Source organism: Neoarius graeffei, chromosome 27 (genome assembly GCF_027579695.1).
Source record: "Neoarius graeffei isolate fNeoGra1 chromosome 27, fNeoGra1.pri, whole genome shotgun sequence".
Taxonomy (NCBI): domain Eukaryota; kingdom Metazoa; phylum Chordata; class Actinopteri; order Siluriformes; family Ariidae; genus Neoarius; species Neoarius graeffei.
This window is the reverse complement of record NC_083595.1, coordinates 35,139,847-35,166,963: the sequence shown is the minus strand read 5'-3', so window position 1 is coordinate 35,166,963 and position 27,117 is coordinate 35,139,847. Positions and strand designations below refer to the sequence as shown.

The following is a 27,117-nucleotide window of genomic DNA, read 5'->3' as shown; positions in this document are numbered from 1 at the left end:
CAACAACAGATACAACAGACAGCACAACTCAAGCTCCAATCGTAAAAACACCATATCCATTTACCGCTATACAAATTACAGCATTTAAACCCAATATCAAGCTTTTAAAACATTTTAACTTCCTTATGTTTGTGCCTGGTTTTACAAGTCATGTGCACTTCCATCGGGATATACGCTCACTGGCTACTTTATTAGGAACACCCATACACCTGCCGGTTGACGTAGTTATCCACTCAGCCGAGCCCTGAAAGGCAACTTTTTTTTTTAATCATCAAAATTCAAAATTCTCATTTTATTAAATATCGGAATGCATTTTTGATCACTATTTTGTCACTGCTAGAGCAAGTTATGAGTGTTTGAAATATGCTGTGTAATATATCAGTCCATATGTCAAAGCAATGGCCGTAAACGAGATTCGTTGAGACCTGTACGAGACGTCGTAGGACGGAAGTAAAACATACAGCGGAAATCAAAGCGACCAACATCTGCCAACGTTGTCAAAAGACGCTCTTTCGAATGCTGACGTAATCAAGCCGGAAGTTTTGTTCGTTTTGATAGCAATCAGGAACGTTTGAAAAAAGTAGGCAGTAATCGTCATTTAAACTCGTTTCTGTGCAACGTTTTGTTTGGAAAACAGTTTTCAAAATGGCGGCACTGACACCTGGCTGACACTTGACGTTTCGAAGTCTCGCACAAGTCTCGTGAAGATCACGCGGATAAGCGACGCCTGCCGTGGACCAAATGAACTAAATTCAACACGGCTAAAAACCGAACAGGCCGGTAAGTATAATATTTAATTGCAATTAGTTGCCAATACGAGTCATGATATAAGGTTACTAAAACGTAATTGAATAACACATTAAGAAATAAAGCAAGTTTAAAAATGACTTCAGTTCTCCTTTAAAGGAACAGTCCACCGTACTTCCATAATGAAATATGTTCTTCTCTGAATTGAGACGAGCTGATCCGTACCTCTCCGAGCTTTGCGCGACCTCCCAGTCAGTCAGACGCAGTCAGACATGCTGTCACTCCTGTTAGCAATGTAGCTAGGCTCAGTATGGCCAATGGTATTTTTTGGTGCTGTAGTTAGATGCGACCAAACTCTTCCGCGTTTTTCCTGTTTACATAGGTTTATATGACCAGTGATATGAAACAAAGTTCAGTTACACAAATTCAAACGTGGCAATTTTCTATGCTATGGAAAGTCCGCACTATAATGACAGGCATACTAACACGTTCTGCATGCTTCGGCAGCGCATTGATACCTGCACTCCTGTCGAAGCGCGCAGAAGGTGTTAGTACGCCTGTCATTATAGTGCGGACTTTCCATAGCATAGAAAATCGCTACGTTTCAATTTGTGTAACTGAACTTTGTTTCATGTCACTGGTCATATAAGCCTATGTAAACAGGAAAAACGTGGAAGAGTTTGGTCACATCTAACTACAGCCCCAAAAAATATCATTGGCCATACTGAGCCTAGCTACATTGCTAACAGGAGTGACAGCGCGTCTGACTGCGTCTGACTGACTGGGAGGTCGCGCAAAGCTCGGAGAGGTACGGAGCAGCTCGTCTCAATTCAGAGAACATCATATTTCATTATGGAAGTACGGTGGACTGTTCCTTTAACAGCAGCATGATGCATAAAATCATGCAGATACAAAATCAAGAGCTTCAGGTAATGTTCACTTCAAACATCAGAATGGGAAAAATTGTGATCTTAAAGTGTGACTCTCTTTCACTGTGGCATGGGTGTTAGTTTGAGCCAGATGGACTGGTTTGAGTATTTCAGAAACTGCTGATCTCCTGGGGTTTTCACACACAACAGTCTCTGGAGTTTATACAGAATGGTGTGAAAAACAAAAAACACTGAGTGAGCTCTGTGGGTGGAAACCCCTTGTTGATAAGAGAAGTCAGAGGAAAATGGCCAGATTGGTTCGAGCTGCCAGGTAGGATACAGCAACTCTTTACTACCGTGTCGAGCAGAAAAAGCATCCCAGCATGCAACAGCAGAAGACCACACGAGGTTCCACTCCTGCCAGCCAAGAACAGGAATCTTAGAAATCAAGAGCAAGTTCCTTTTAAAGTGCCCAGTGAGTGTAGTCCATTAGGTGTTATCAAAGAAGAACGAGGGGAGAAGAAGTTCCACGTTTAGTCTCCGATGTCTTCTTTGAAACTCACTGTTTCAGTCTCCCACCCCTTTGGAATTTAGTAATTCAATTACGAAATAAAGTTTTGAAATTAAATTCACATTTTAGTGACACACATTCAAAAATGGCGTCATCTACCTTGGCTATGCTGAACAAACCGCGTACAAGATTTACTGCATTTTAATTTTACTGCATTCATATGAGCTTTGGGGGAAAGAAAGAGTCCATGATCACGTCAAGGACAGATGAGAGAAGAGGATGGGGGAGGGGGAGAGACAGAGAGGGAGAGAAAAAACCCACACGAATCTCTCGGAAGCATTTTGGCTATATAATAAAGAACTGTCATAATGCATTTACAAGATTTTACTCAAGTTTGGCTACGGTTATTATTTTCTCTCTGTCTTTTTAACTCCGGTTGCAGTGTTACACTAACAAGGGCGTTACACGACAGCTTTACATCAGAGTTTATTTTGTAAAGTTGTGTAACTGTTTACAAGTACCTGCATGATCTGTATGAACCTGAAAACGTCATCACTGCTAGGTGCTTACACACCCAGGAAAAGTTGTTTGAGTAAAACGTAGCGCATGTGAACTTAACCCAGTACAACCCAGATTCAAAAAAAGTTGGGACAAAGTACAAATTGTAAATAAAAACGGAATGCAATAATTTACAAATCTCAAAAACTGATATTGTATTCACAATAGAACATAGACAACATATCAAATGTCGAAAGTGAGACATTTTGAAATTTCATGCCAAGTATTGGCTCATTTGAAATTTCATGACAGCAACACATCTCAAAAAAGTTGGGACAGGGGCAATAAGAGGCTGGAAAAGTTAAAGGTACAAAAAAGGAACAGCTGGAGGACCAAATTGCAACTCATTAGGTCAATTGGCAATAGGTCATTAACATGACTGGGTATAAAAAGAGCATCTTGGAGTGGCAGCAGCTCTCAGAAGTAAAGATGGGAAGAGGATCACCAATCCCCCTAATTCTGCGCCGACAAATAGTGGAGCAATATCAGAAAGGAGTTCGACAGTGTAAAATTGCAAAGAGTTTGAACATATCATCATCTACAGTGCATAATATCATCAAAAGATTCAGAGAATCTGGAAGAATCTCTGTGCGTAAGGGTCAAGGCCGGAAAACCATACTGGGTGCCCGTGATCTTCGGGCCCTTAGACGCCACTGCATCACATACAGGCATGCTTCTGTATTGGAAATCACACAATGGGCTCAGGAATATTTCCAGAGAACATTATCTGTGAACACAATTCACCGTGCCATCCGCCGTTGCCAGCTAAAACTCTATAGTTCAAAGAAGAAGCCGTATCTAAACATGATCCAGAAGCGCAGACGTCTTCTCTGGGCCAAGGCTCATTTAAAATGGACTGTGGCAAAGTGGAAAACTGTTCTGTGGTCAGACAAATCAAAATTTGAAGTTCTTTATGGAAATCAGGGACGCCGTGTCATTCAGACTAAAGAGGAGAAGGACGACCCAAGTCGTTATCAGCGCTCAGTTCAGAAGCCTGCATCTCTGATGGTATGGGGTTGCATTAGTGCGTGTGGCATGGGCAGCTTACACATCTGGAAAGACACCATCAATGCTGAAAGGTATATCCAGGTTCTAGAGCAACATATGCTCCCATCCAGACGACGTCTCTTTCAGGGAAGACCTTGCATTTTCCAACATGACAATGCCAAAACACATACTGCATCAATTACAGCATCATGGCTGCGTAGAAGAAGGGTCCGGGTACTGAACTGGCCAGCCTGCAGTCCAGATCTTTCACCCATAGAAAACATTTGGCGCATCATAAAACGGAAGATATGACAAAAAAGACCTAAGACAGTTGAGCAACTAGAATCCTACATTAGACAAGAATGGGTTAACATTCCTATCCCTAAACTTGAGCAACTTGTCTCCTCAGTCCCCAGACATTTACAGACTGTTGTAAAGAGAAAAGGGGATGTCTCACAGTGGTAAACATGGCCTTGTCCCAACTTTGAGATGTGTTGTTGTCATGAAATTTAAAATCACCTAATTTTTCTCTTTAAATGATACATTTTCTCAGTTTAAGCATTTGATATGTCATCTATGTTCTATTCTGAATAAAATATGGAATTTTGAAACTTCCACATCATTGCATTCCGTTTTTATTTACAATTTGTACTTTGTCCCAACTTTTTTGGAATCGGGGTTGTACCAAATGGAAGTAGTAGTTTATCACAAGTAATTAAGGATTAGGAACTTTTCGTCATCTGGATGTTGAACTTATGTCTCTGTTGAGCAATTATAAATTAAAAAAAAAAAAAAAAAAAAAAAAAAAAAGAGTGCTCTGAGAGCACAATATCCCCCTTTGGCAACTATACCATAACTCTGGTAAAATGGGACTGAATTGAACGAAACTGCAATACGCGCATTACCGACATATAACAAAAAAATCCTACCAAGTTTCGTGAAATTCCTCCAAAAATTGTGAGAGGAGTTGATTTCAGAAGGTGAGTACCCTTCCTGGGACGGACGGACGGACATTGCAACAACATAATCCCCCTTCGGGCCTTTCGGCCAGCGGGGGATAAAAATTATGAGGGAAGTTGATTTCAGAAAGCAAGCACACCTTGATGAAATTGCCAAAGTTTGTTAATAATCAAGGGCATAACTCTGGTAAAATGTGCCCAAATTAAACGAAATCTCAGTATGCGTATAACTGTCATATATCGAAGCCTTTTGCTGAGTTTGGTGAAATTCCTCCACAAACTGAGAGGAGTTGATTTCACAAGAACGTACACCCTCAGGAAATCGTCAAAGTTCTTTAATCAAGGGTCAAAACTCTGGGAAAATTTTCACAAACGAAATTAAATCGCAATATGCGTATTATTGTCATATAACAAGGCCTTTTGCCAAGCTTCGAGAAATTCATCCAAAAATTATGAGAGGAGTTGATGTCAGAAGGCGAGCGAGCGCACCTTCATGAAATTGTGAAAGTACAAGGTTGTTAATCAAGGGCTGGAACTCTGGTTAAATGTGATCCAATTTAACAAAATTACAGTATGTCGGTAATACGCATATAAAGAATCCTGCCAAGTTTCGTGAAATTCCTCCAAAAATTGAGAGAGGAGTTGATTTCAGAGCGTAAGCACCCTTCCCGGGACGGACAGACATCGCCACGACATAATCCTCCTTCGGGCCTTTCGGCCAGCGGAGGATAAAAACTACCTGGATATGAAATGTATTTGTCCTGAGGACCTGAGCTAATGATTAGTCCACCCCCTGATTACAAAATCACGTAGCAAGGTCAAACATATTTGCTTCCACTGGAAAAAAAAATAAAAAAATTCATCTACATTCATCGTCTTCCAATCCTCATTAAATCCAAGGCCTCCCAACTGAATTAATTAGTGATTTTGGTCTGATGGCTACGGAAGCCGCGAGAGGCCCTTCATATAATCTTTTTTATTCACCTTGTTATCCCGAGATAACGACATAATTAATTCAGGATGTCGAGAAAACACCACAACTAATTCGAGATCTCGAGAAAACAAAACAATTATTCCGTGATCTCGAGAAAACAGCTGAGATTTCTAGCAGAGCTGCGCCCCCTGTGGGTCAGACAACGAAGACTTAGAAATTGGCGGACATGTAACAGAGCAGAAATGGCTTTTTACGATGCCTTGAGAGAGAGGGGGGTCCCAGAGCAGACACTCTAATGACCAAAGTTGCGTCTATACAGAATGAGAAATAGCCCCGAAGTCAGCATATCACAAGTCTCTTGGCGCACCTGAATGAACCATTTCCAGGGATGAGAATGAAAAATATTTTTAAAAGTCTGAAAAAAAAACGGGGCGGGGCATGGGTCTAATTATTTTTGGCTATTTTTTTTTAACCCCAAAACCATTAATTTTATCAGCAAAAATTTGCAATTTATTTGGAAATAAATTCCCCTTCTTGGTGGACTCCCAGGTGAAAATGATTAATATGGTACAAGAGACTTGTCTTTAATCAATTCACATTTGATGATTTTAAAAAATCAATGCACCTTTTAATATAAACGAGCTTTACAGTATTATATTTCTGCATTTTTGCTATTCATGTCTTTGAATACTCTAATCCTTTACAATGAAGTGCAAACCAGAAAAAAGTTCTATCATATAATTCTCTGAAGCTTTCTTCTGATGTTATCATGGTAGCAGGAGCTCTTGCATATTAAGCAGGCAACATTCAACATCACTTATCACTTCCCTTTCAACTGTTGTGTGTACTAACTAGGTTTTATCTGGACAGGATGTTGTGGAATGTAATACAGATACCATATGGTCAATCTGAAGATCGAGATGGTGATTTTGAATTAAAGAACAGGCATGTACAATTGGCATTACATATTGGAAATTTTTTTTAAATCAAAAACTATAAGTTCATCTCAGCCTAAAAAATTTGGGCAGACGCTCCCGCGTGGCACATGCCAACAATCCCCCCGTCCCCCTATGAAATGAGCAATAAGTAGGAGAGTTATACATGCTATCATACTTAAAATTTCATCAGAAATATAGATACGATACTATGATTCTCCCCAACATGCTACATTAGATAAGCTAACCCCATTTATAAAAGATACACACTTGTATATGACGTGTAATTGATATATTTTTGGGGTGCGCGCTCTCTCTCTGCCATGCCGATCCTGTAGGCTGCACTGACTCAAACTCCGGTCCTTGAGAAAAGGGATAAAAGCCCGCCCACACTGAAAGCTGATTGGCTTATTTTGCTGAGTAACCCAATCAAGATGCTCTTTGTCTGGCATGTGCTACATGAACAGGCACACAGGCAGTGTTGCCAGATTGGGTGCTTTTAAGTGCATTTTGGCAGGTTTTGAACATATTTTGGGCTGGAAAACGTCAGCAGTATCTGGCAACACTGCACACAGTCTCCCTCGCGCGCGCACATTGTAAGATGCGTGATGCAGACCTTAATGTTGCGCGCGCACGCTCTTGCTCGCTTCTATCAATATGCAGGAGACTCCCGGAACTTCCGGGAGACTTGGGATGTCTGCGTTATAAGGTGACCACAGATCGTTAATCGTACCCCCCCCCCAAAAAAAAAAATTTCTCAACGGATTTACATCGATCTCAAAAACGATCATTTTGGTCTGAAAAAGTCGGAAATCCGCCAATTGGCGGAAAATTCTCATCCCTGCATTTCTCAGCTGTTTTCTCGAGATCACGGAATAACTGTTTTGTTTTCTCGAGATCCTGAATTAATTATGTCGTTATCTCAGGATAACAAGGTGAAAAAAAAAAAAAAGGATTATATGAAGGGCCTCTCTCGGCTTCCGTAGATGGCTGAACAGAAAAAGCTGTTCGTTTTCTTGGGTGAGTCAAGAAAGTGTCTTCACCATCACGCAAACATACCTTGAAGCAATTCTCCTCTGCCATGAGCTGCTCGGCTTTGCGCTGGTAGCTCGCCTCGGCGCCGGCCCTGGATGACTGAGTGGATGTGGTTCCACCTGTCGCTTTATTGGAACACTCATTGAGGTAAAGATCCGTCACCTGAACACAGATCTCATCACTCACTATGTGCTGGAGCTGAAAAGAGACCCAAAAGACAAAATTAAGGACAACTGGCATTTTGTGAAACCTGATCGTCGCTTCGGTTTTTAAGAAACGTTTTTTTTGTTTTAGTCTCAATGACATCAACTACATACATTTGGCTTTCAGAATCCACTAGCTGCCATTGGTGCATAACAGCAGTGCAAATCTAAAGCAAAATAATCTGTCTCGTGGTGTTGGGCTGTATATTTTTTTTGGTCAATTTCTGCAATTCAACCAGTATCTGATCTTGTCCCTGACCTGCCTGACGATGCTCTGGATGAGCTTGTCCATGGTGAAGGCGATGTAAGCATGGATGGTGAACATCTCCCTCAGCTGGTCCTCATACTGAGATGTTTCCATATTCCCATCCAGAAGATTGCGCACCATCTCCAGAAAGGCGGAGTAGTAGTCCTCAACGTCAATGTCCACTAGAACAGAGTGACCATGACACATCGTAAAAAACATTTCTACAACCTCAAGATCCATTTAGTGCACGAGTTGAAGCAAGAGTGGACAAACCAAGCAGGATTCATGTCAGGGTTATTTGGAGTCGACCCCCCCACAGAAAACCTTCATTTAGTCTTAAACATTGAAAGGCGAACTAAAGACAAATTTTTATCATCAAAATTCTATTTCTCTCATTTTATTAAATACAGGAACGCATTTTTGATCGCTATTTTGTCGCTGCTAGAGCAAGTTATGAGTGTTTGAAATATGCTCTGTAATATATCAGTCCATATGTCAAAGCGATGGCCGTAAACGAGATTCGTTGAGACCTGTGCGAGACATCGTAGGACGGAAGTAAAACGTACAGCGGAAATCAAAGCGACCGACATCTGCCAACGTTGTCAAAAGACGCGCGCGCCCTCTTTCGAATGCTGACGTAATCAAGCCGGAAGTTTTGTTCGTTTTGATAGCGATCAAGAAAGTTTGAAAAAAGTAGGCAGTAATCGTCATTTAAACTCATTTCTGTGCAACATTTTGTTTGGAAAACAGTTTTCAAAATGGCAGCACTGACACCTGGCTGACACATCACGTTTTGAAGTCTTGTGAAGATCGCGCGGATAAGTGACGCCTGCTGTGGACCAAACGCACTAAATTCAACATGGTTAAAAACCGAATAGGCCGATGAGTATAATATTTAATTGCAATTAGTTGCCAATACGAGCCACGATATAACTGTAAGGATATAACTGATAATATATACTAAAACCGAAAACGTAATTGAATAACATGTTAATTAAGAAATAAAGCAAGTTTAAAAATGACTTCAGTTCTCCTTAAAGTGCATACTCTGGACCAATTTCTTTTTTTTTTTTTTTACATGAAAGTATGTCCCTTTACACACTCATCCAGAAGGGTAATTTTGCACAAGGCCATCTGTCTACAGCAGGGAAAAAAAAAAAAAACACGTCTGGAAAAATCCCAAGGGAGTCTGGAGCCAGATTTGTGACGTCACCTGCGGAAGCGCCAGCAGGCTGCGCGAGCTTTGCACGGTTTCAGTGCACAGCCTGTGTAGACCAAGCGCTCCCATTTCTCTCTCATTGTCCAGTCTTTTGGGAAACGATGAGTACTAATCCCATCAAGATTGGTGTTGCTACACCCTCCTACGATACATCTGTTAACCATTTTAATAATTACACGATAACGTTGAAGAAATTTGCAGAAAACCACCAGGTCGTTTTCTCATAAACAAGCCAGCGCTGACGTAGGATTCAGAGGGAGGCGTTCCGCATGCGACGTCACGAAAATCAATGTTTCCCGGGAAACCCAAATGCCAAGTTTTTTTCAGAGGCGGACCAATTCGCCTCAAATGGCTTGATTTCAACTGAATTTTTCTGGTATTGCGCAAGGTAAAAAAAATTGCACAAAATGCAAAAATGTGACAGATATTTGACCAAAATTTAATATAAAATAGGAGAATTACATTGGGGCGTCGTGGCTCAGGTGGCTAAGGCGCCATACCATAAATCCGGGGACCCGGGTTCGATTCCGACCCGAGGTCATTTCCCGATCCCTCCCCGTCTCTCTCTCCCACTCATTTCCTGTCCTGTCTCTACACTGTCCTATCCAATAAAGGTGAAAAACGCCCAAAAAAAATCTTAAAAAAAAAAAAAAAAAAAAAAGGAGAATTACATTGACCTCACTCCTGAATTTACCCGTGGTATGCACTTTAAAATCTAACGTTGGTTCATGCTGGTATGATGCACCATTCTGTTTTGCTGAGGTTCGATGTGCTACATTAACCAAAAGACAGGCTTGAACAGGAGCGTCCACTCGCCCAAAGGGCTAGATAATAAATTTATGATTTGTTCACCCCTGCTTGTGGCCACATTCCAATGATTTTAATGAGGTTGGACTTACAGGGCTCCCTGAGGCGCAGCTGGACAGCTGGACTGTCGTTCTTCTCCCTCTTCAGCCCGAGCACATTGCGCTCCCATTCCCTCTCCCTGGTCTCCTCCTCGATCTGTTTCTCAGCCTGGTTGTAGATGCGCAGCAGCCTGGTGCACAGCATGTGGTGCAGTCGCAGGAAGACGTACCAGTTGTTGTTGACGTAGAAGAGGTTGTAGGCCTCATCGCAAGTGCTCAGCTTCTGCTGTGCTGGCGTCGTGTGGCTGAACAGCAGCTTGGATTTGGGCTGAGTTGTACCGTTGGGCTTCTTCGCCCCATCTTCATCAGGATCTGGCTCCTCCTCTTCTTCCTCCTCCTCCACGTCGGACAGCTCGCCACGCCGGGCAAACAGCATGTCCGGGATGAAATGGTAGATGACCTGCTTGATCTTGTACTTGTCGTCCTTGTGGATGCTGGACTGCCTCTTGACGTGGTGGATGATGAGGGCAGCTGCGTCCTCCAGGATCTGACCGTCTTCATATGGCAGTGTCATGTGAGGGCCTGACGGAGAGGAGCCGTTGTCTTCTGATGCCTCCTGCCGCTGCACAGGGACGTAAAGTGAGGATTGCAAAATTAGACAGCATCTTACAGAATCGATGAGCAATTATTTTACACAACTAAATGATTTGCGCGCACAAAAAAAAAAAAGCTATAGATTTTGAAGGAAGGTAGCATTCTAGAGCTGGGAAAAAGTTGCAAGTGTTGCTGGGCAATCTCATTATCTCTAGCCGCTTTATCCTTCTACAGGGTCGCAGGCAAGCTGGAGCCTATCCCAGCTGACTACGGGCGAAAGGCGGGGTACACCCTGGACAAGTCGCCAGGTCATCACAGGGCTGACACATAGACACAGACAACCATTCACACTCACATTCACACCTACGGTCAATTTAGAGTCACCAGTTAACCTAACCTGCATGTCTTTGGACTGTGGAGGAAACCGGAGCACCCGGAGGAAACCCACGTGGACACGGGGAGAACATGCAAACTCCGCACAGAAAGGCCCTCGCCGGCCCCGGGGCTCGAACCCAGGACCTTCTTGCTGTGAGGCGACAGCGCTAACCACTACACCACCGTGCCGCCGTTGCTGGGCAATTATTTTTAAAAACATATTTAAAAACACACAAGGCTGTAGTAATATTTGAGATGTTATTGAGCAGTACAACTGGTCAATTTCACTGTTACATACAGAACATTCGTTCTGTGTGCCACTTTAGAAGAAGAAAAAAAACCCCGAACGCTTTGTCGGAGCAGCCGTGGCCTAAAGGTCAGAGAAGCAGCATTGGGACCAAAAGGTCGCCGGTTCAATTCCCTGGACCAGAATCGAATGGTGGGAGTGATCAAATCGAATGGTGGCACTTTCCCCTTCCTACATTAACTACATCCATAGCTGAAGTGCCCTTGAGCGAGGCTGTCCTGGGTACGCGTGTGTGTACGCGTTCACTGCTCGCATGTGAGATGGGTTAAATGCAGAAAAAGAATTTCACTGTGCTCTAACGTAGATGCGACAAATAAAGGCTTCTTCTCTTCTTGAATAAATTAGCCAGGGAAAAATCCCTTGACACCCCAGGATTATATCTTTTATACTATAACACAAGGTTTTCCTTTATCACACAACACTGAGGAACAATGGAGCCTAACAGGTGCTTCTTCAGAGACAAAACCCAAGCGCCACATTTTTCCCAACTGCTAGGAAACCCTCTTTCATATACAGGAGATACCTACATTTGGCTCGTCTCACCCTGACACAGGGCTTTCCCCCCAAAGTGCGGCTACACGGTGCGACGTCAGCGCTGCACTGTCACTTGCACACCAAATAAATAAATAAATAAAGATGGATAATACCAGAAACTGAACAATGCAGAGTACTTTCTGCACCTGAATATCTCTAATTCCACTCTGAAAACGAGAAACAACTATAGAAATAAGAAGATACTGTAATATATAGGTCTAGACTATCCTGGTACTCGATCCAGAAGTGACGAGATCAACTGTGAGCTACTGCTCACTTACGTATCCCCCGCCCCGCTCTCGCTTGTATCAGAATGCAAGCAATTGAAGGAACAGGACACTTATTATGAATGTTGACTTCAACAAATAATTACCCCTGAAACGAGCAAGTAAAGAGCAGCGTCTCTCCCCAGGGATTTCAAACAGCATCGTGGTAAACTGCCATTTTGAAACAGCATTTTGCCTCTTGAAATAGCGTCAAAATCTACCCGATATGTTTCGTAAATACGTTCAGTCGGTAAACAGGAAGTCCATGTGCGGCAGACCTGAAAACGGTATACACTGTATAGAACTCCAAGCTGAAGCTCGGTACCAAATATCAAGCAGCTGTGATCTGTAGCTGCTGAGAAAAAGTGTTAGGAAAATTTTGTAAATCCACACTAGATGCTTCGCGAACACATTCAGTTGGTAAACAGGAAGTCGATGTGCGGCAGACCTGAAAACAGTATACACGGTATAGAACCCCAAGCTGAAGTTTGGCACCCAGTGGCTATGATTTATGGTTGCTGAGAAAAGGGGTGTTTCAGACAGACGTAAACCAGTATACCCTCCGTCCTTTGGAGTGGGGGTATTATAATAATTAAAATAAAAGAAACACCTGGTTTCGCTGCATGCACTGACTGCCATTCGCAACCATACATAAAACCACATTCTAGGTGCTGGTCACTCGATGGCGCGGTTGCATGATTTGACCTTGATTCTATTCCTGGCATCCTGGAATTGGAAAATGAAGAGGCGTGCTATAAAGTGTTATCATTTCCAGGGCTGGGTTCAAAAGATCGATCCACGATCCAATATCGATTGACGTTCAAAAAATACGAGATTGATTCAAAAACGTGTGGATCGATCTCTTCCAGGTGGCTATGGACCCTTTTCACGTGACGTCACGACAAACGCGGCCGCCATTTTGGACGTGTACTACCAGTAGTTTACCACAGCCAACATTGAGGAACGGCAGCAAAGAAAGTTTTTACTTTCAGCAAGACTTCCATCATGCCACTATATTGTTGTGCACCTGGATGTAGTAACCATCAACACACAAGGCAAGGTTTATCATTTTATCGGATCCCGACGGAGAAGATGGATAGCGGCCATAAACAGATTGGCAGCCCTCGGCATACCAACGCTTGTGTAGTGACCACTTTGTTGGAGGTAAGACGAATAAAATTAGCCAGAAAAGGCATTACATTGCTGTTAACATTCTGTGGCGGCGAGTGTGTAACCAAATAGGCTAAAATAACCCATTGTAACCTCTTTGTTCTTCTGTAGTAGCTATTGTTGACTAGCTAATGTCAACAACATAGTAGCTGGTATGTTACTGTAGCAATGTTTACGTTCAGTCATTTGGATGACTGTTAAAACCTTTCAGTCTCAAGTTTTTCCTTTACTGTATTTACTAGTTTACTGTAATTATGATCCGGCAGCTATTTACACCGGATCCAGTATAAATAGCTGCCGGAGCCAACGTCCGAGGTTCCGGAGTGCGCTCCGGCTTGCTCTCCCTCAAATTAAGCAGCGCGCGCCGGCTTGCTCCAGGAGTGCTCTGGCCGAGGTTCCAGAGCGCGCTTCGGCTTGCTCCCGGAGTGCTCCGGCCGAGGTTCCGGAGCACACTCCGGCCGAGGTTCCGGAGCACACTCCGGCCGAGGTTCCGGAGCACACTCCGGCCGAGGTTGCCCTCAAATTAAGCAGCGCGCTCCGGCTTGCTCCGGAGCGCGGTCCGTAACCTCGGCCGGAGCACTCCTGGAGCAAGCCGAAGCGTGCTCTGGAACCTCGGCCAGAGCACTCCTGGAGCAAGCCGGAGCGCGCTCCGGAACCTCGGACGTTGGCGTGTATGTGTAAGGCGATGGGTTTTTAACGACATAGGTATACAGATCATGTGGGCCGAAGTCAGGTAAAGACGAGGGCTTCGTGTACTTCCGTACGTCAGTGAACAATCCTGGTGGAAGCAGGTAAACGTCGTTCTCCAAGCCTGCTAACCTCAATTTTTGCAAATACCTCTCCCTCTGCTCGCCCTGTAAATGCCCTACGTCGCTGGATAGTGAAGGTGTTTTCTGCATCTCGCTCCTTTTTCTTTTATGTTTTTCGTTTGTCGCCTTCCTCGCATTCAAACTGATTCGAGCCGAAGTCCACTACATGTCCAAAATGGCGGTTGCGTTTACGAAGGTCACGTGACTGAAAAGGGTCTATAGAGGTTTTCGACCCACGTGACCGTTGCCATGTCGACAAGTAGATGGCGCCATTTTGGCGGTCACAACAATGGCGACTCCCGCTAGCCCAACATGTCAGAGATTTGTCAAAAAATATGTATTTTCCCTTTTCACAGCATGCATCGTTTGAATGGTTGCCATGACAACATATGCAAAGATTTCCAACAACATTCTGTGGCAAAAAAAAACTTCCATAACAGTCTACTTCAACGTGATACCAAATAAAAGTAAATTCATTGCAGTTAGAAAAATAGTGTCCAGGTTGAGAGAGAGACAGAGAGTTAATCATATAGAAAAACGCATAATAATTAATATGTCTAGTATTGAATTCTAGTTTTGTCCATTGCATATTCACATCTAAAAAGTACAACCCACCCAACAACATGGCTCTGCCTCGCCTGAGGGCACAGTGCATGTTAAACCTAGACTACATGTAAGCCGCCCAAACACTAGCAAGAAGCCCAGTGCCAGGTCGCCCCATTGATGAGGCCGAGCGGTCCCCGTCTCACGTATATAAAACCATCGTAGCCTAACTAGTGGGGCTCGGTGCCAGGTAGCCTGAACACCGCCTAACAGGGCTTACGTGTAGGCTAGGTGCTAGGCTACATGTATAATTTGTCATTTATCTCGCATACGATATCTTTAAACTTTTGGAAAATTACCTGAGACAAAGGCCCAATCCCAATTCTAATTTCTACCCCTCCCCCTCCCCCTTCCCCTCCCCCTCGGCCCTTCCCCTTGAAACTGAGCTACAAGGGATAGGGCTTGAAATTCAACCCCTATATATTGGGATAGCCCTTCAACGATCGCATACGTCATCGCGTACCTCCGTCAGCGTTTACGTTAGCAAAACGCGACCAAATGCGTCATTGGCTGCGACCAGCCGCTACAGTCAGAGCCAGAGGCAGAACCAGAAATCTCTGCTGGCAGGGGGTGATTTGTTAACTAACACCACTGAATGGGATATCTTTGGCGCTTCGTGCACCACATCCGACAGAATGAGGTGTCAGAACACTCATGTAAACAATAAAAGCGAGAATAACAGAACAAAACGTACGCAGTCAAGCAACCGAAAACAATACTCACTCCCAAAGCTTTTTAGCAGCAGCTTGGATTTCAGAAATCGCTGCTCATTCTCAGCTCGAAAGCGAATCAAGCGGCGTGTTTCCTCTGGATAACAACTTAAAACACGTAAATAATGGAGAAAATACATTTATGACAATCTTTCGCCGCGGGAACCGCCATCTTTCTGAAATCCGCATGAAATCTCGCTGAAATCCGCATAGCATTGTGGGAAATCACTCAAACCCCTTCGTTCGGAGTCAGCTCCAGGAAAATCTCCGTTTGGAGGGGTACAGAAGCCCTACCCCTTCCCGTTAACTGGGATTGGGATACCCCTACCCCTTCACGTGAATGCGCAAAATGGAGGGGAAGGGCCAAGGGGTTGGTCCAAGGGGTGAAATGGGATTCGGCCAAAATGTTCGCCACACAAACGCGTGTGCTCAGTGGGCTGCCAATTCTCTCGCCTGATCGCCACTTTTCGCGACGCTGTCGATCGGCCGTGAACCTATGGAACGTTAATCCAGGTTTATCCCCTCTTCTGTTGTGGCAGCTAACTGCACAACACGTATCAGGCATTCTATGATAAAAGTAAGCGATGAAGAAGATGGATATTACAAGCGTTGTTTGCTGATAAGCGTGGCCTTGTACCTCCAAAATGGCGGCGTAAATAGTATCACGTGACCCTCTGACGTCAGGTCGAAAATCTCTATAGGCACTATTTTCTCGACCGCGCAAGGACCGCTATAAAAAGCGGGTGCCGACAAACGAAACCGAAACTTAAGGACGCGAGATGGCTGAAGCTGCACAGCTAAAATCACCGCCTGGCCTGAAAGCTGATGTATGGCATTACTATGGATTCAAACGTTACGAGGACAGAGACGAAGTCGACAGAACAAAAGCAGTGTGCAAACTGTGCCACATAGAGGTAAAATATAGTGGCAAATAAGCATCATTTCTTACACAATTGCTGTGGTTGCTGAGGTGCTTTTTCTTCTTTGTGGTCAGAAACCCTGCCATGGGTATGTCATTCAACCAAAAGAGGGCCACCGAATGTCATGGTTTTGATTTAGAATTCAAATAAAACCTGGATTTTTTTCATTCCAAAATAAATCCTTTAAATCCTTGACTCTTCTCTCTGTGTGTCCCTCTTACACATACACAGATACACGCACAAACACATATGGGGCTGTTCCTGTCAATAGGGACAGTTTTTACTTTAAAGTGACAATCCAGCAATAACTAAGTAAATCGATATCGGATCGAATTGGATCGTGACCTTATGAATCGGAATCGAATCGATCCAGGAAATCTGGATCGATTCCCAGCCCTAATCACTTCAAATCTAGTTTTGCCCTTAAAATTTTGCCCCTTGCATATTTGACCAAGGTAAAGAAAAAGAAGCGTCAAATTTAATAAATGCTGAATTGTGCCTCAATCAGCCCTCGATGCCACCAGAATGCACCATTTGAAGTCTCTAATTTCAAAATTTTCTAGGGGAGCATGCCCCCAGACCCGCCCAGCAGTCTTTGGGCCCTCCAGGCTGGACCAGCCCTTATGGGCTGGGCTCCACATCACTATCACCACTCTGATACATTTTTTTCTGGGGAAAGCCCTGCTGCTAGGACAGAGCAACGCCAAATTTCATAACCAAACATGAGTCATGACACGATCTTCTTTAGAATGGGTAGAATTTTTTCCCCCTACATTAACAGAAGATAATGCTGTCGGACTCTCAAGGCCCTCACTCATTTTAACACAACGCTCTGAGAGCAATTCTCTTAATTATTTATATAAAAGCTGTTGCGTGTTGAAGGTCTTCTGAGAAAGACTTACTCCTACAAGCATCCTTAACGTCACATTAATGGCGTATTCACACCTACGTTGTTTGGTCCGGACCAAACGAACCAAATTTCCCTTGGTCCGGACCTTTTGGGTTGGTCTGAATACAAACCACCGAACTCTGGTCCGGACCAAACAAGCGGACCGAGACCGAGCTGCAAGGTCGGACTCGGTCCGGACCAAAGGAACCCTGGTGCGGATCTTTTGGAGGTGTGAAAGCAGACCGGACCTAATCCGACAATTTTGCTTTTTTGTACCTCGGGAGCTTCCGTCGTTTGTCGAGCATTATGGGAAACAGAGTCTTGACACTCCACCGCAAAGTGCAAACACTGTTTCGGTTGTCAAGGGAACCTTACAACAGTCGTTCAGTCATTCAGACCAGTGGTAGGCTAGACTACAGAGTACAAAAAATGAGTAGGGGGCAAACGTGGGCCGAGGAAGAAACGCGCACCCTTGTGGATATATGGGCAGATGTCCACATATCTGAGCTTTTGGAGGGAACACACAAAAATGCCGACGTGTTTGCTGTATTCAGTGAGAAAATGAAGGAGAAGGGGTTCACGCGCTCCCCAGAACAATGTTGGCTAAAAGTGAAGAAACTCCGTCAGACCTACATTAAAATCAGGGACATTCTTTCAAAAAGTGGCGGTACTAGCGACGCAAAAAAGAAATTCATCTATTGCGTGAAGAGCCAGAACTGTCACAACATGATGTGCGCTCATCAGCGCTATCCTCCGCAGCCACCTTGCCCTTTGTCGTCGTCGTTGATAAATTACTTGTACAACAGCATAGTAATCGCACAATTGTGAAAACAGTAAAAACTGGAAAAACATATAGCTTTGATGACATTAAAAAGAATAACAGCACGGAAAGCCTCCATGACTACTTTTGAACTTAACGCTTTGTGCGTGTGTCGTCTCTGACCGATAGCTGAACGACCTCAGGGCGCGTGGCTTTGTTGACAGATTTTGGTCCGCTTACTAAAATGTACAGTGTGAAAGCGAACCGCACCAAAAAGAAAAAAAAAAAAAAAAACATTTGGTTCGGACCAAAGCAAGTGAACTATCGAACTATCCTGGTCTGAATACACCCTAAAAAAATATAAATAAATAAAAAAATACAAGCTCCATCCCTTACTTACGAACCGAACCACAGAATTCCTTTATTTAAATTATCTTTCGATCAGGAAACATTACAAGTGAGACATAAAAGCTGAACTGATGATTTTCTTTCACAGCACGGCTTGGACACGTCACTTGGATTGTCAGGTTTATAATAATCTGCTTCTTGTAATACGTTACCGTTTCTATAGTAACCGCTCATTCACAGGGACTTATACAGGACTGTCCACTGAATCAAAGCTTAATAATAAAGCTATAAAATCTCATATCATCTCTAGCCGCTTTATCCTGTTCTACAGGGTCGCAGGCAAGCTGGAGCCTATCCCAGCTGACTACGGGCGAAAGGCGGGGTACACCCTGGACAAGTCGCCAGGTCATCACAGGGCTGACACATAGACACAGACTACCATTCACACTCACATTCACACCTACGGTCAATTTAGAGTCACCAGTTAACCTAACCTGCATGTCTTTGGACTGTGGGGGAAACCGGAGCACCCGGAGGAAACCCACGCGGACACGGGGAGAACATGCAAACTCCGCACAGAAAGGCCCTCGCCGGTCACGGGGCTCGAACCCGGACCTTCTTGCTGTGAGGCGACAGCGCTAACCACTACACCACCGTGCCGCCCAAGCTATAAAATGTGTTCTTTAAAAAATAATAGTAATAATAAATGTATAATTGATGATTTGATGAATTCCGTAGGGAAACGTTTACTTCACTCGCAATGATGGAAGGAGTCTCCGGTGTCAGCACTCTGCAATAAGTAAAGTTTTAAGCCACGAGAGAGTCTTTGGACAACAGACTTTGCATTTTGTGGTGACTGAACAACTGATTACAGTCATATAAGGCAAGCGATAGCAGGAATTTGTCTCCGGGGCCTTCCACAATATTAGATATAACTATAAACGGCAAGGTTAAAAGTACATCATGTTGTTCAATCGTAAATTAAAATGTTTAATATTTGGTAAATTATTGAGGTATAAGGGTAATAATTATTAGAAATTAATACTCTTCTGGGTGGTAAGAGAAATTCCCCTGGCACTAGGGATTTCACATCACATCAACCTGTCGTCGATTATTTTCCCGTAACAGCTCAAAAGCAGCATGTTTTATTACTTACTTCATTTAAATGTAGCCTCCTGGTCAAATAAGACTAAACTTAATATCTTCAGGTACAGGGGTACTGTAACTCAGTCTCAGTGGTTCAACTTAACACACTTTATTGACCTTACTAATGCCTCCGATTCATTTTGTCCATTTTTTTTTATTTTATTTCCCAGGTGCTTTCCAAAACCAGAAATCTCATTTATAAAATTGCTAGATATTCTATCGCGCACAAGAATCCTGCACTGTACAGCCACCTACATATATTTGCTCAAAAAAAAAAAGAGGAAGGTTATAAAAAGTGACAGGATTTGTCTTACCTCATCATACTGAGTCTCGATCTCGTTGAGCAATGTCTTGGAGCGGAACACTTTCGTGTCGTTCTGTTTGAAGTTAATACCCTGGTGGTCTAATGACTTGAGGTAATACTTCTCATTCTGCTCCCTCCAGATCTTATTAAAGCCTCTTTGAGCCTCGCGCCACTCTTCATCTTTTATTTTTAGTCTGAAAACACAGTTAGAGCATCCGTGCCCATCACATAACTCAAAAAAAAAAAGGGGAAAAAAAAAAAAGTCTATTCGAAACAAAGTTGAACCTGTCAAAGTAATTTTTTTTTTCCCAATAATATCATTTGGGACTTTGTGAAGCTCAGATCAGACAGCTTAAGAATAACACTTTTCCCAGCAAGTTAAAGAAATGGATTACGTCTGACAGGTTATTTTTAGCCATGGATCTCAAGCTTACCTTTTGAGTACAATCGGGACAGAGACCGCAGGGTTTCTCTTAAGACCGTCGATGATGTCTGCAGCTTTGTCCCCGTATATCCTCTGAATGGCTTTGCGGTGAATGACCTCGGAGGAGCCTCCCATGGTGTTGTCCAACCTGAATTTGGCCTGTTCTTCTGCTGACATTCGCGAAAGTTTCTTCTGAACGGTCTCCAAAACACGGATAGTGGCCAGGTTTGTCTCGAGAACCACATCAAGCTGCCAGAAAATAAACACGTACCAAGTTGGGTAATTTTAAAAAAAGGGCGTGATCTGAGAACACAATATCCCCCACTGGCACCCAAGCCATAACTCTGGTATAAATGCAACTGAACTGAACGAAATTGCAATATGCATATTACCGACATATAACAAAGAATCCTGCCAGGTTCCTCAAAAACTGAGAGAGGAGTTGATTTCAGAAGGGGAGTACCCTAGATGTACATACATGTCAACCTATACGGAACGTCCGTACTTTATACGGATTTGATTCAATAAACGTAGTATACGGGCGTACAAATAAAGTTATACAGATTCTTTAAAAAAACTTCAATATTTATTTAGAGCTATAATCAAGGGCGGCACGGTGGTGTAGTGGTTAGCGCTGTCGCCTCACAGCAAGAAGGTCCGGGTTCGAGCCCCGTGGCCGGCGAGGGCCTTTCAGTGCGGAGTTTGCATGTTCTCCCCGTGTCCGTGTGGGTTTCCTCCGGGTGCTCCGGTTTCCCCAACAGTCCAAAGACATGCAGGTTAGGTTAACTGGTGGCTCTAAATTGACCGTAGGTGTGAATGTGAGTGTGAATGGTTGTCTGTGTCTATGTGTCAGCCCTGTGATGACCTGGCGACTTGTCCAGGGTGTACCCCGCCCTTCGCCCGTAGTCAGCTGGGATAGGCTCCAGCTTGCCTGCGACCCTGTAGAACAGGATGCAGCGGCTACAGATAATGAGATGAGATGAATGAGCTATAATCAATTCCCACGATGATAAAAGAGCGCATAACATTTATTGTACACCACAGACAGCCAGTAAAGAGTCTTATGAAATCGCGCGTTATCTTGTGGTAGCGAGACTTCGTTCCACTTTTGATCATGCGCACACCGCATTGCGAGAATCCCGCCAACCGGGAAGTCATAGACATATAAACATAGACGCCGCCTTCTGCGTAGAATCATACGTCATCCTCGCCGCCATATTGGATGGGGCAAAGTGGAGATTCTTCAGCCGTCTCTGGTATAGCGTCTAGACAGTAGCCGAGAATAAAGATGCCTCATTCATGTGCTGTGTTTAACTGTACCAACAGGTTTACCGTCCAAACGAGATCACATGTGATTACCTTTCACAGGTGAGACTGGAAAAATACTTTTCATTGTATTTGGTCATTATAACGTAATTTTACAAACAGATTTTCCTGACTAATACGCTGATAACACTTTGTGTTTTTGTCAAACATTGGAGCTTTGTATTCATTCTGAAGGTTTATTGTTATTAATATTGAATAAAAAGTAACTGGGATACATCATTGTTAATTATCATTCAAATTTTAGGTAAATTATTTTAATTTACATCTTATACGGATTTTATAAGGGAAATAAGGATTTTGGAGGTTGGTTATACAGGTTTGATTGACGAAAGGTTTACATGTATGGATGTATCACGTTCATTATGTCTTATTAAATCAAGTTATTAGTTTTCTTTTGTTACAGACATGTAAAAGTTTTTTCTTTTACCTGACATGTTTCGACGGTGTAACTTCCGTCTTCATCAGAGGGTCACCCGGATGTTGGTGTGTGACGTAACATCAGCTGATTATAAAAGCACGTCACACACCAACATCCGGGTGACCCTCTGATGAAGACGGAAGTTACACCATCGAAACATGTCAGGTAAAGGAAAAAACTTTTACATGTCTGTAACAAAAGAAAACTAATAACTTGAGGTGAGTACCCTTCCCGGGACGGACAGACAGACAGGCAGGCATCGCCATGACATAATCCCCCTTCGGGCCTTTCGGCCAGCGTGGGATAAAAATTGTGAGGGAAGTTGATTTCAGAAAGCAAGCACGCCTTGATGAAATTGCCAAAGTTTGTTAATAATCGAGGGCATAACTCTGGTAAAATGTGCCCAAATTAAACAAAATTTCAGTATGCGTATAACTGTCATACAATGAAGCCTTTTGCTGAGTTTGGTGAAATTCCTCCACAAATTGTGAGAGGAGTTGATTTCAGAAGAACGTACACCCTCATGAAATTGCCAAAGTACAAGTTATTTAATCAAGGGTCAAAACTCTGGGAAAATTTTCACAAATGAAATTAAATCGCAATATGCGTATTACCGTCATATAAAGCCTCGGTCACAACCGGCCGTACGTGCTCCTATGGCCGGTCTACGTGCAAAAAACGCAAGAAACGCACGTGTGTGACGTGCTGATTTTCGAGCCATAGACTGGCCACAGAGGTCCTTTGTCATGTCAAACAAACTCTACGGGCGCTTACGTATTTTTCAGGTTGCAAGACAAACTTACGGCCAACGTGTGTCTTTCTCCATGAACAACAAAAAAAAAAACGCAGCGATTTGGGAAATGCCAAAAATCGCACGGCCAAAAAATCATACGTCCGGTTGTGACCTAGGCTTAACAAGGCCTTCTGCCGAGCTTCGAGAAATTCGTCCAAAAATTGTAAGAGGAGCTGATGTCAGAAGGCGAGCGCACCTTCATGAAATTGTGAAAGTATAAATTTTGTTCATCAAGGGCTGGAACTCTGGTTAAATGTGACCGAATTTAACGAAATTACAATATGTGTACTACCGAGATACAACACAATCTTGCCAAGTGTGGTGAAATTCCTTCAAAAACTGAGAGAGGAGTTGATTGCAGAAGGTGAGTACTCTTCCTGGGAAGGACGGATATCGTCACGACATAAGCCCCCTTCGGGCCTTTCAGCCAGCGGAGGATTAAATAAATAAATAAATAACCCACAGAATTAAACTAAGTTTTGGGTGCGCTCTTACCTCAAAGCGCTCGTCCTCGCATCTGTAGATGTGCTCTTCATATTGTGTCTTTTTGGAGCTCACAAAAGTGGAGTCCTCAGACCAGGATGGGAAAGACACCCACGTGTCGTTCAGAACCTGAACATATTGAAGCGTTAAGTTGGTTAAAAGTCCATTGAGGCATTTATCCAGTAGAGCTACTGATTCGGTCTCTAAAACCTGTACAAACTTCATGACTTGTTTATGCAAATCCATAACAACAAGCTGACGTGACTGTGACGACAGTGGAAGAACCCGTAGATCACGGTCACTTACCTCCTTACAGAGTGGAGTCCTCCCTGTGCATTTGGGCTGCTGGAAGCTCTTCGGCAGAGCTCTGTAACTGAAACCCAGTCTCTTGCAGGATGAATAATCAATCTCCATAGCGATGCCCTCTGTGGCACGCTCTTTGGGAAAGCTCTCTATTTGGGCACACTCTTTGTAGCCCAGAAAGTTTTTGAACCAAGTAAACAGCTCGGGGAATTTCCTGTGAGACATAGTTTTTGACAAATTTCAAATTTAGTTGGTCTCAAAACCAAAAATTATGAATAAATTATTAAAAAAAAAAAAAGGCAGCACACCTCATTACTCATTAGCTAATACAGCTAAAGAGTCATGTCTGGGTCCCTTAGCACAGCTGGGAAAGAGACCGTTTTCCTGACCAGCCTGAACATAAAATCAAACTAATTCACCGACGAAGGACTTTATCATGAAAACATCAAATAACCAATTACAGCATTTTACGTGACGGAAGCTTAGCTAAATGCTGCTATGCTAATGAACAGACGTCAAACAAGTGACCGCGATCTGGACATATTTCACAATTATGTATCAAAAAACACCGACATCTTCCAACAATCCAAGTAGAAAGATAAAAAACAACCAACAGCAGGGCTTGCCCCAGGAAGAAAAAAATAAATAAATAAATGAGTGCCATTACTGATGCGGAGCGGGCTGGCCTGGCCCGGCCCAGAGGAACATGCCCCCGCTCCCCTGAAAAATTTTCAAGTCAGAGACTTCAAATGGTGCGTTCTGATGGCATCGAGGGCTGATTCAGGCACAATTCAACATTATTAAATGTACTGTTTTCAACCTTGTCAGATATGCAAGGGGCAAAATTAGATTTGAAATGACAACACTTTGTAGCATGCCTCTTCATTTTCCAATTCCAGGATGCCAGGAACAGAACTGAGGTCAAATCACGCAACAGCGCCATCTAGCAACCAGGGTACTTTTATTAATATTATATATATATATATATATATATATATATATATATATATATATATATATATATAAATTAAAAAAAGGGCTGTAACGATACACCCAACTCACGATTCGAATCGCGATTTTTGACCCACGATTCGATACGCCCACGATTTTTTTTAAAATGTTTTTTTCAAGTAGTAACTTTGACTTATTAACATTTACTTACTTACAATAACTATTTAATAACAAATAATTCAGACCACTGCAGAGAATGAGTAATATGTATGCAAAAATGAACAAATGTATATCCAAAGACTGTTTTATTTCTCAAAATACTACTGTTGAGCCGGAAGCTCTGTTTTTTTCGGTTCTGAAAAAGTAATTTTTCCAAATCGTGTAAATCCGTTAAGATTTTTTTGGGGGGGTGGCTCTCTCACTGTCTCACTCTCACAGGGCCAATGATTTTCTGTGATCGCGGAAAACAGATGGAAATTACGGAATTTTTATGGTGAAACATTGCTCGCGTGTCAAAATGTAACTGCTGCAGAAGGCTTCCGCCCAAGCAGACATGCCTTCAGTGTTGCCAGATATTGCTAACGTTTTCCACCCCAAAATATGTTCAAAACCAGCCAAAAAGCACCTAAACCTGCCCAATCTGGCAACACTGCATGCCTTTCCGGTCAAGTGATTGTGATTGGCTTGTGGCACACCTAGCCAGCCAATGAGCTGCTTGTTTACAGATTCGCTCCCCGCGTCGCAACCAGAATGGCGACCGCTTAAAAGAAATGAATGCTCTGCCAGTGGCGAGTGTGGACGTTGCGTGACTTGCAGAAGATTGTCACAGGTAGGCGAAAAAATGACTTACTAATAGATATAAAAAAATAAAAGTAATTTAAGTAAGTTTAAAATGTAATTTAAAAAGTATTCATAAATTGAAGTTTGGAAGCGCCTCTGTTTTTGGGCTGAGGAGAAGTTTGAAAGGGTGTACCGCGATTCTGCCTTCTTGTATCGCGATACGGATCGTGGCTCTGCGTATCGCGATTTCGATACGTATATCGTTACAGCCCTTATATTATATATATATATATATATATATATATATATATATATATATATATATAGAGAGAGAGAGAGAGAGAGAGAGAGAGAGAGAACCCTGGATTGTTCAATTTACGGTATTGATTTGTTTTGGTGTACAAGTGACAGCACGGCAGCGTGCTGCGTATCCGCGCTTTGGGGAAAATCCCCGTGAAGCATTTAGACAGGATGTTTAATAGCGAGCATGAAAGTGTGCAGACCATTATCAGTGAGCAAAGTCATTAATATGAGTGGAAGACTTTGAAAATTGTATGCACACAAAGAATGAAGAGTATTCACAAGCAGGAAGCAGTGAAGTGCAAAGAAAATACTCTGCGCCTGAGAGGACTTCAGTTGTGCAAGCACCATGACGCACTTCCTTTCACCAGTCTAAAGTTTATTTGCGAATTAAGGTGCAAATTCACATGAGATTAATACTAAGTAGAGTACTCGTACCAAATAACACATGTACTTATTAGTCTGGGGGGGGGGGGGGGGGGGAACCTGTGCAACCGTTAGAAAAACAAACTGTATATACAACCCCGATTCCAAAAAAGTTGGGACAAAGTACAAATTGTAAATAAAAACAGAATGCAATGATGTGGAAGTTTCAAAATTCCATATTTTATTCAGAATAGAACATAGATGACATATCAAATGTTTAAACTGAGAAAATGCATCATTTAAAGAGAAAAATTAGGTGATTTTAAATTTCATGACAACAACATCTCAAAAAAGTTGGGACAAGGCCATGTTTCCCACTGTGAGACATCCCCTTTTCTCTTTACAACAGTCTGTAAACGTCTGGGGACTGAGGAGACAAGTTGCTCAAGTTTAGGGATAGGAATGTTAACCCATTCTTGTCTAATGTAGGATTCTAGTTGCTCAACTGTCTTAGGTCTTTTTTGTCGTATCTTCCGTTTTATGATGCGCCAAATGTTTTCTATGGGTGAAAGATCTGGACTGCAGGCTGGCCAGTTCAGTACCCGGACCCTTCTTCTATGCAGCCATGATGCTGTAATTGATGCAGTATGTGGTTTGGCATTGTCATGTTGGAAAATGCAAGGTCTTCCCTGAAAGAGACGTCGTCTGGATGGGAGCATATGTTGCTCTAGAACCTGGATATACCTTTCAGCATTGATGGTGTCTTTCCAGATGTGTAAGCTGCCCATGCCACACGCACTAATGCAACCCCATACCATCAGAGATGCAGGCTTCTGAACTGAGCGCTGATAACAACTTGGGTCGTCCTTCTCCTCTTTAATCCGAATGACACGGAGTCCCTGATTTCCATAAAGAGCTTCAAATTTTGATTCATCTGACCACAGAACAGTTTTCCACTTTGCCACAGTCCATTTTAAATGAGCCTTGGCCCAGAGAAGACGTCTGCGCTTCTGGATCATGTTTAGATACGGCTTCTTCTTTGAACTATAGAGTTTTAGCTGGCAACGGCGGATGGCACGGTGAATTGTGTTCACAGATAATGTTCTCTGGAAATATTCCTGAGCCCATTTTGTGATTTCCAATACAGAAGCATGCCTGTATGTGATGCAGTGCCGTCTAAGGGCCCGAA

General features: G+C 43.0%; 1 protein-coding gene across 1 annotated transcript in view; it reads right to left on the bottom strand.

The window, feature by feature from the left end:
• sin3ab (SIN3 transcription regulator family member Ab) overlaps positions 1-27,117 on the bottom strand; it is an 81,080-nt gene that overhangs the window by 13,996 nt on the left and 39,967 nt on the right. Inside the window, exons 11-17 of the mRNA XM_060911962.1 lie at positions 23,535-23,745; positions 23,241-23,357; positions 20,219-20,457; positions 19,795-19,978; positions 10,104-10,671; positions 7,998-8,167; positions 7,560-7,733 (exon numbers count right to left, since the gene is read on the bottom strand). Coding sequence (XP_060767945.1) covers positions 7,560-7,733; positions 7,998-8,167; positions 10,104-10,671; positions 19,795-19,978; positions 20,219-20,457; positions 23,241-23,357; positions 23,535-23,745 — 1,663 coding nt within the window. The remainder of the gene's footprint in view (positions 1-7,559; positions 7,734-7,997; positions 8,168-10,103; positions 10,672-19,794; positions 19,979-20,218; positions 20,458-23,240; positions 23,358-23,534; positions 23,746-27,117) is intronic.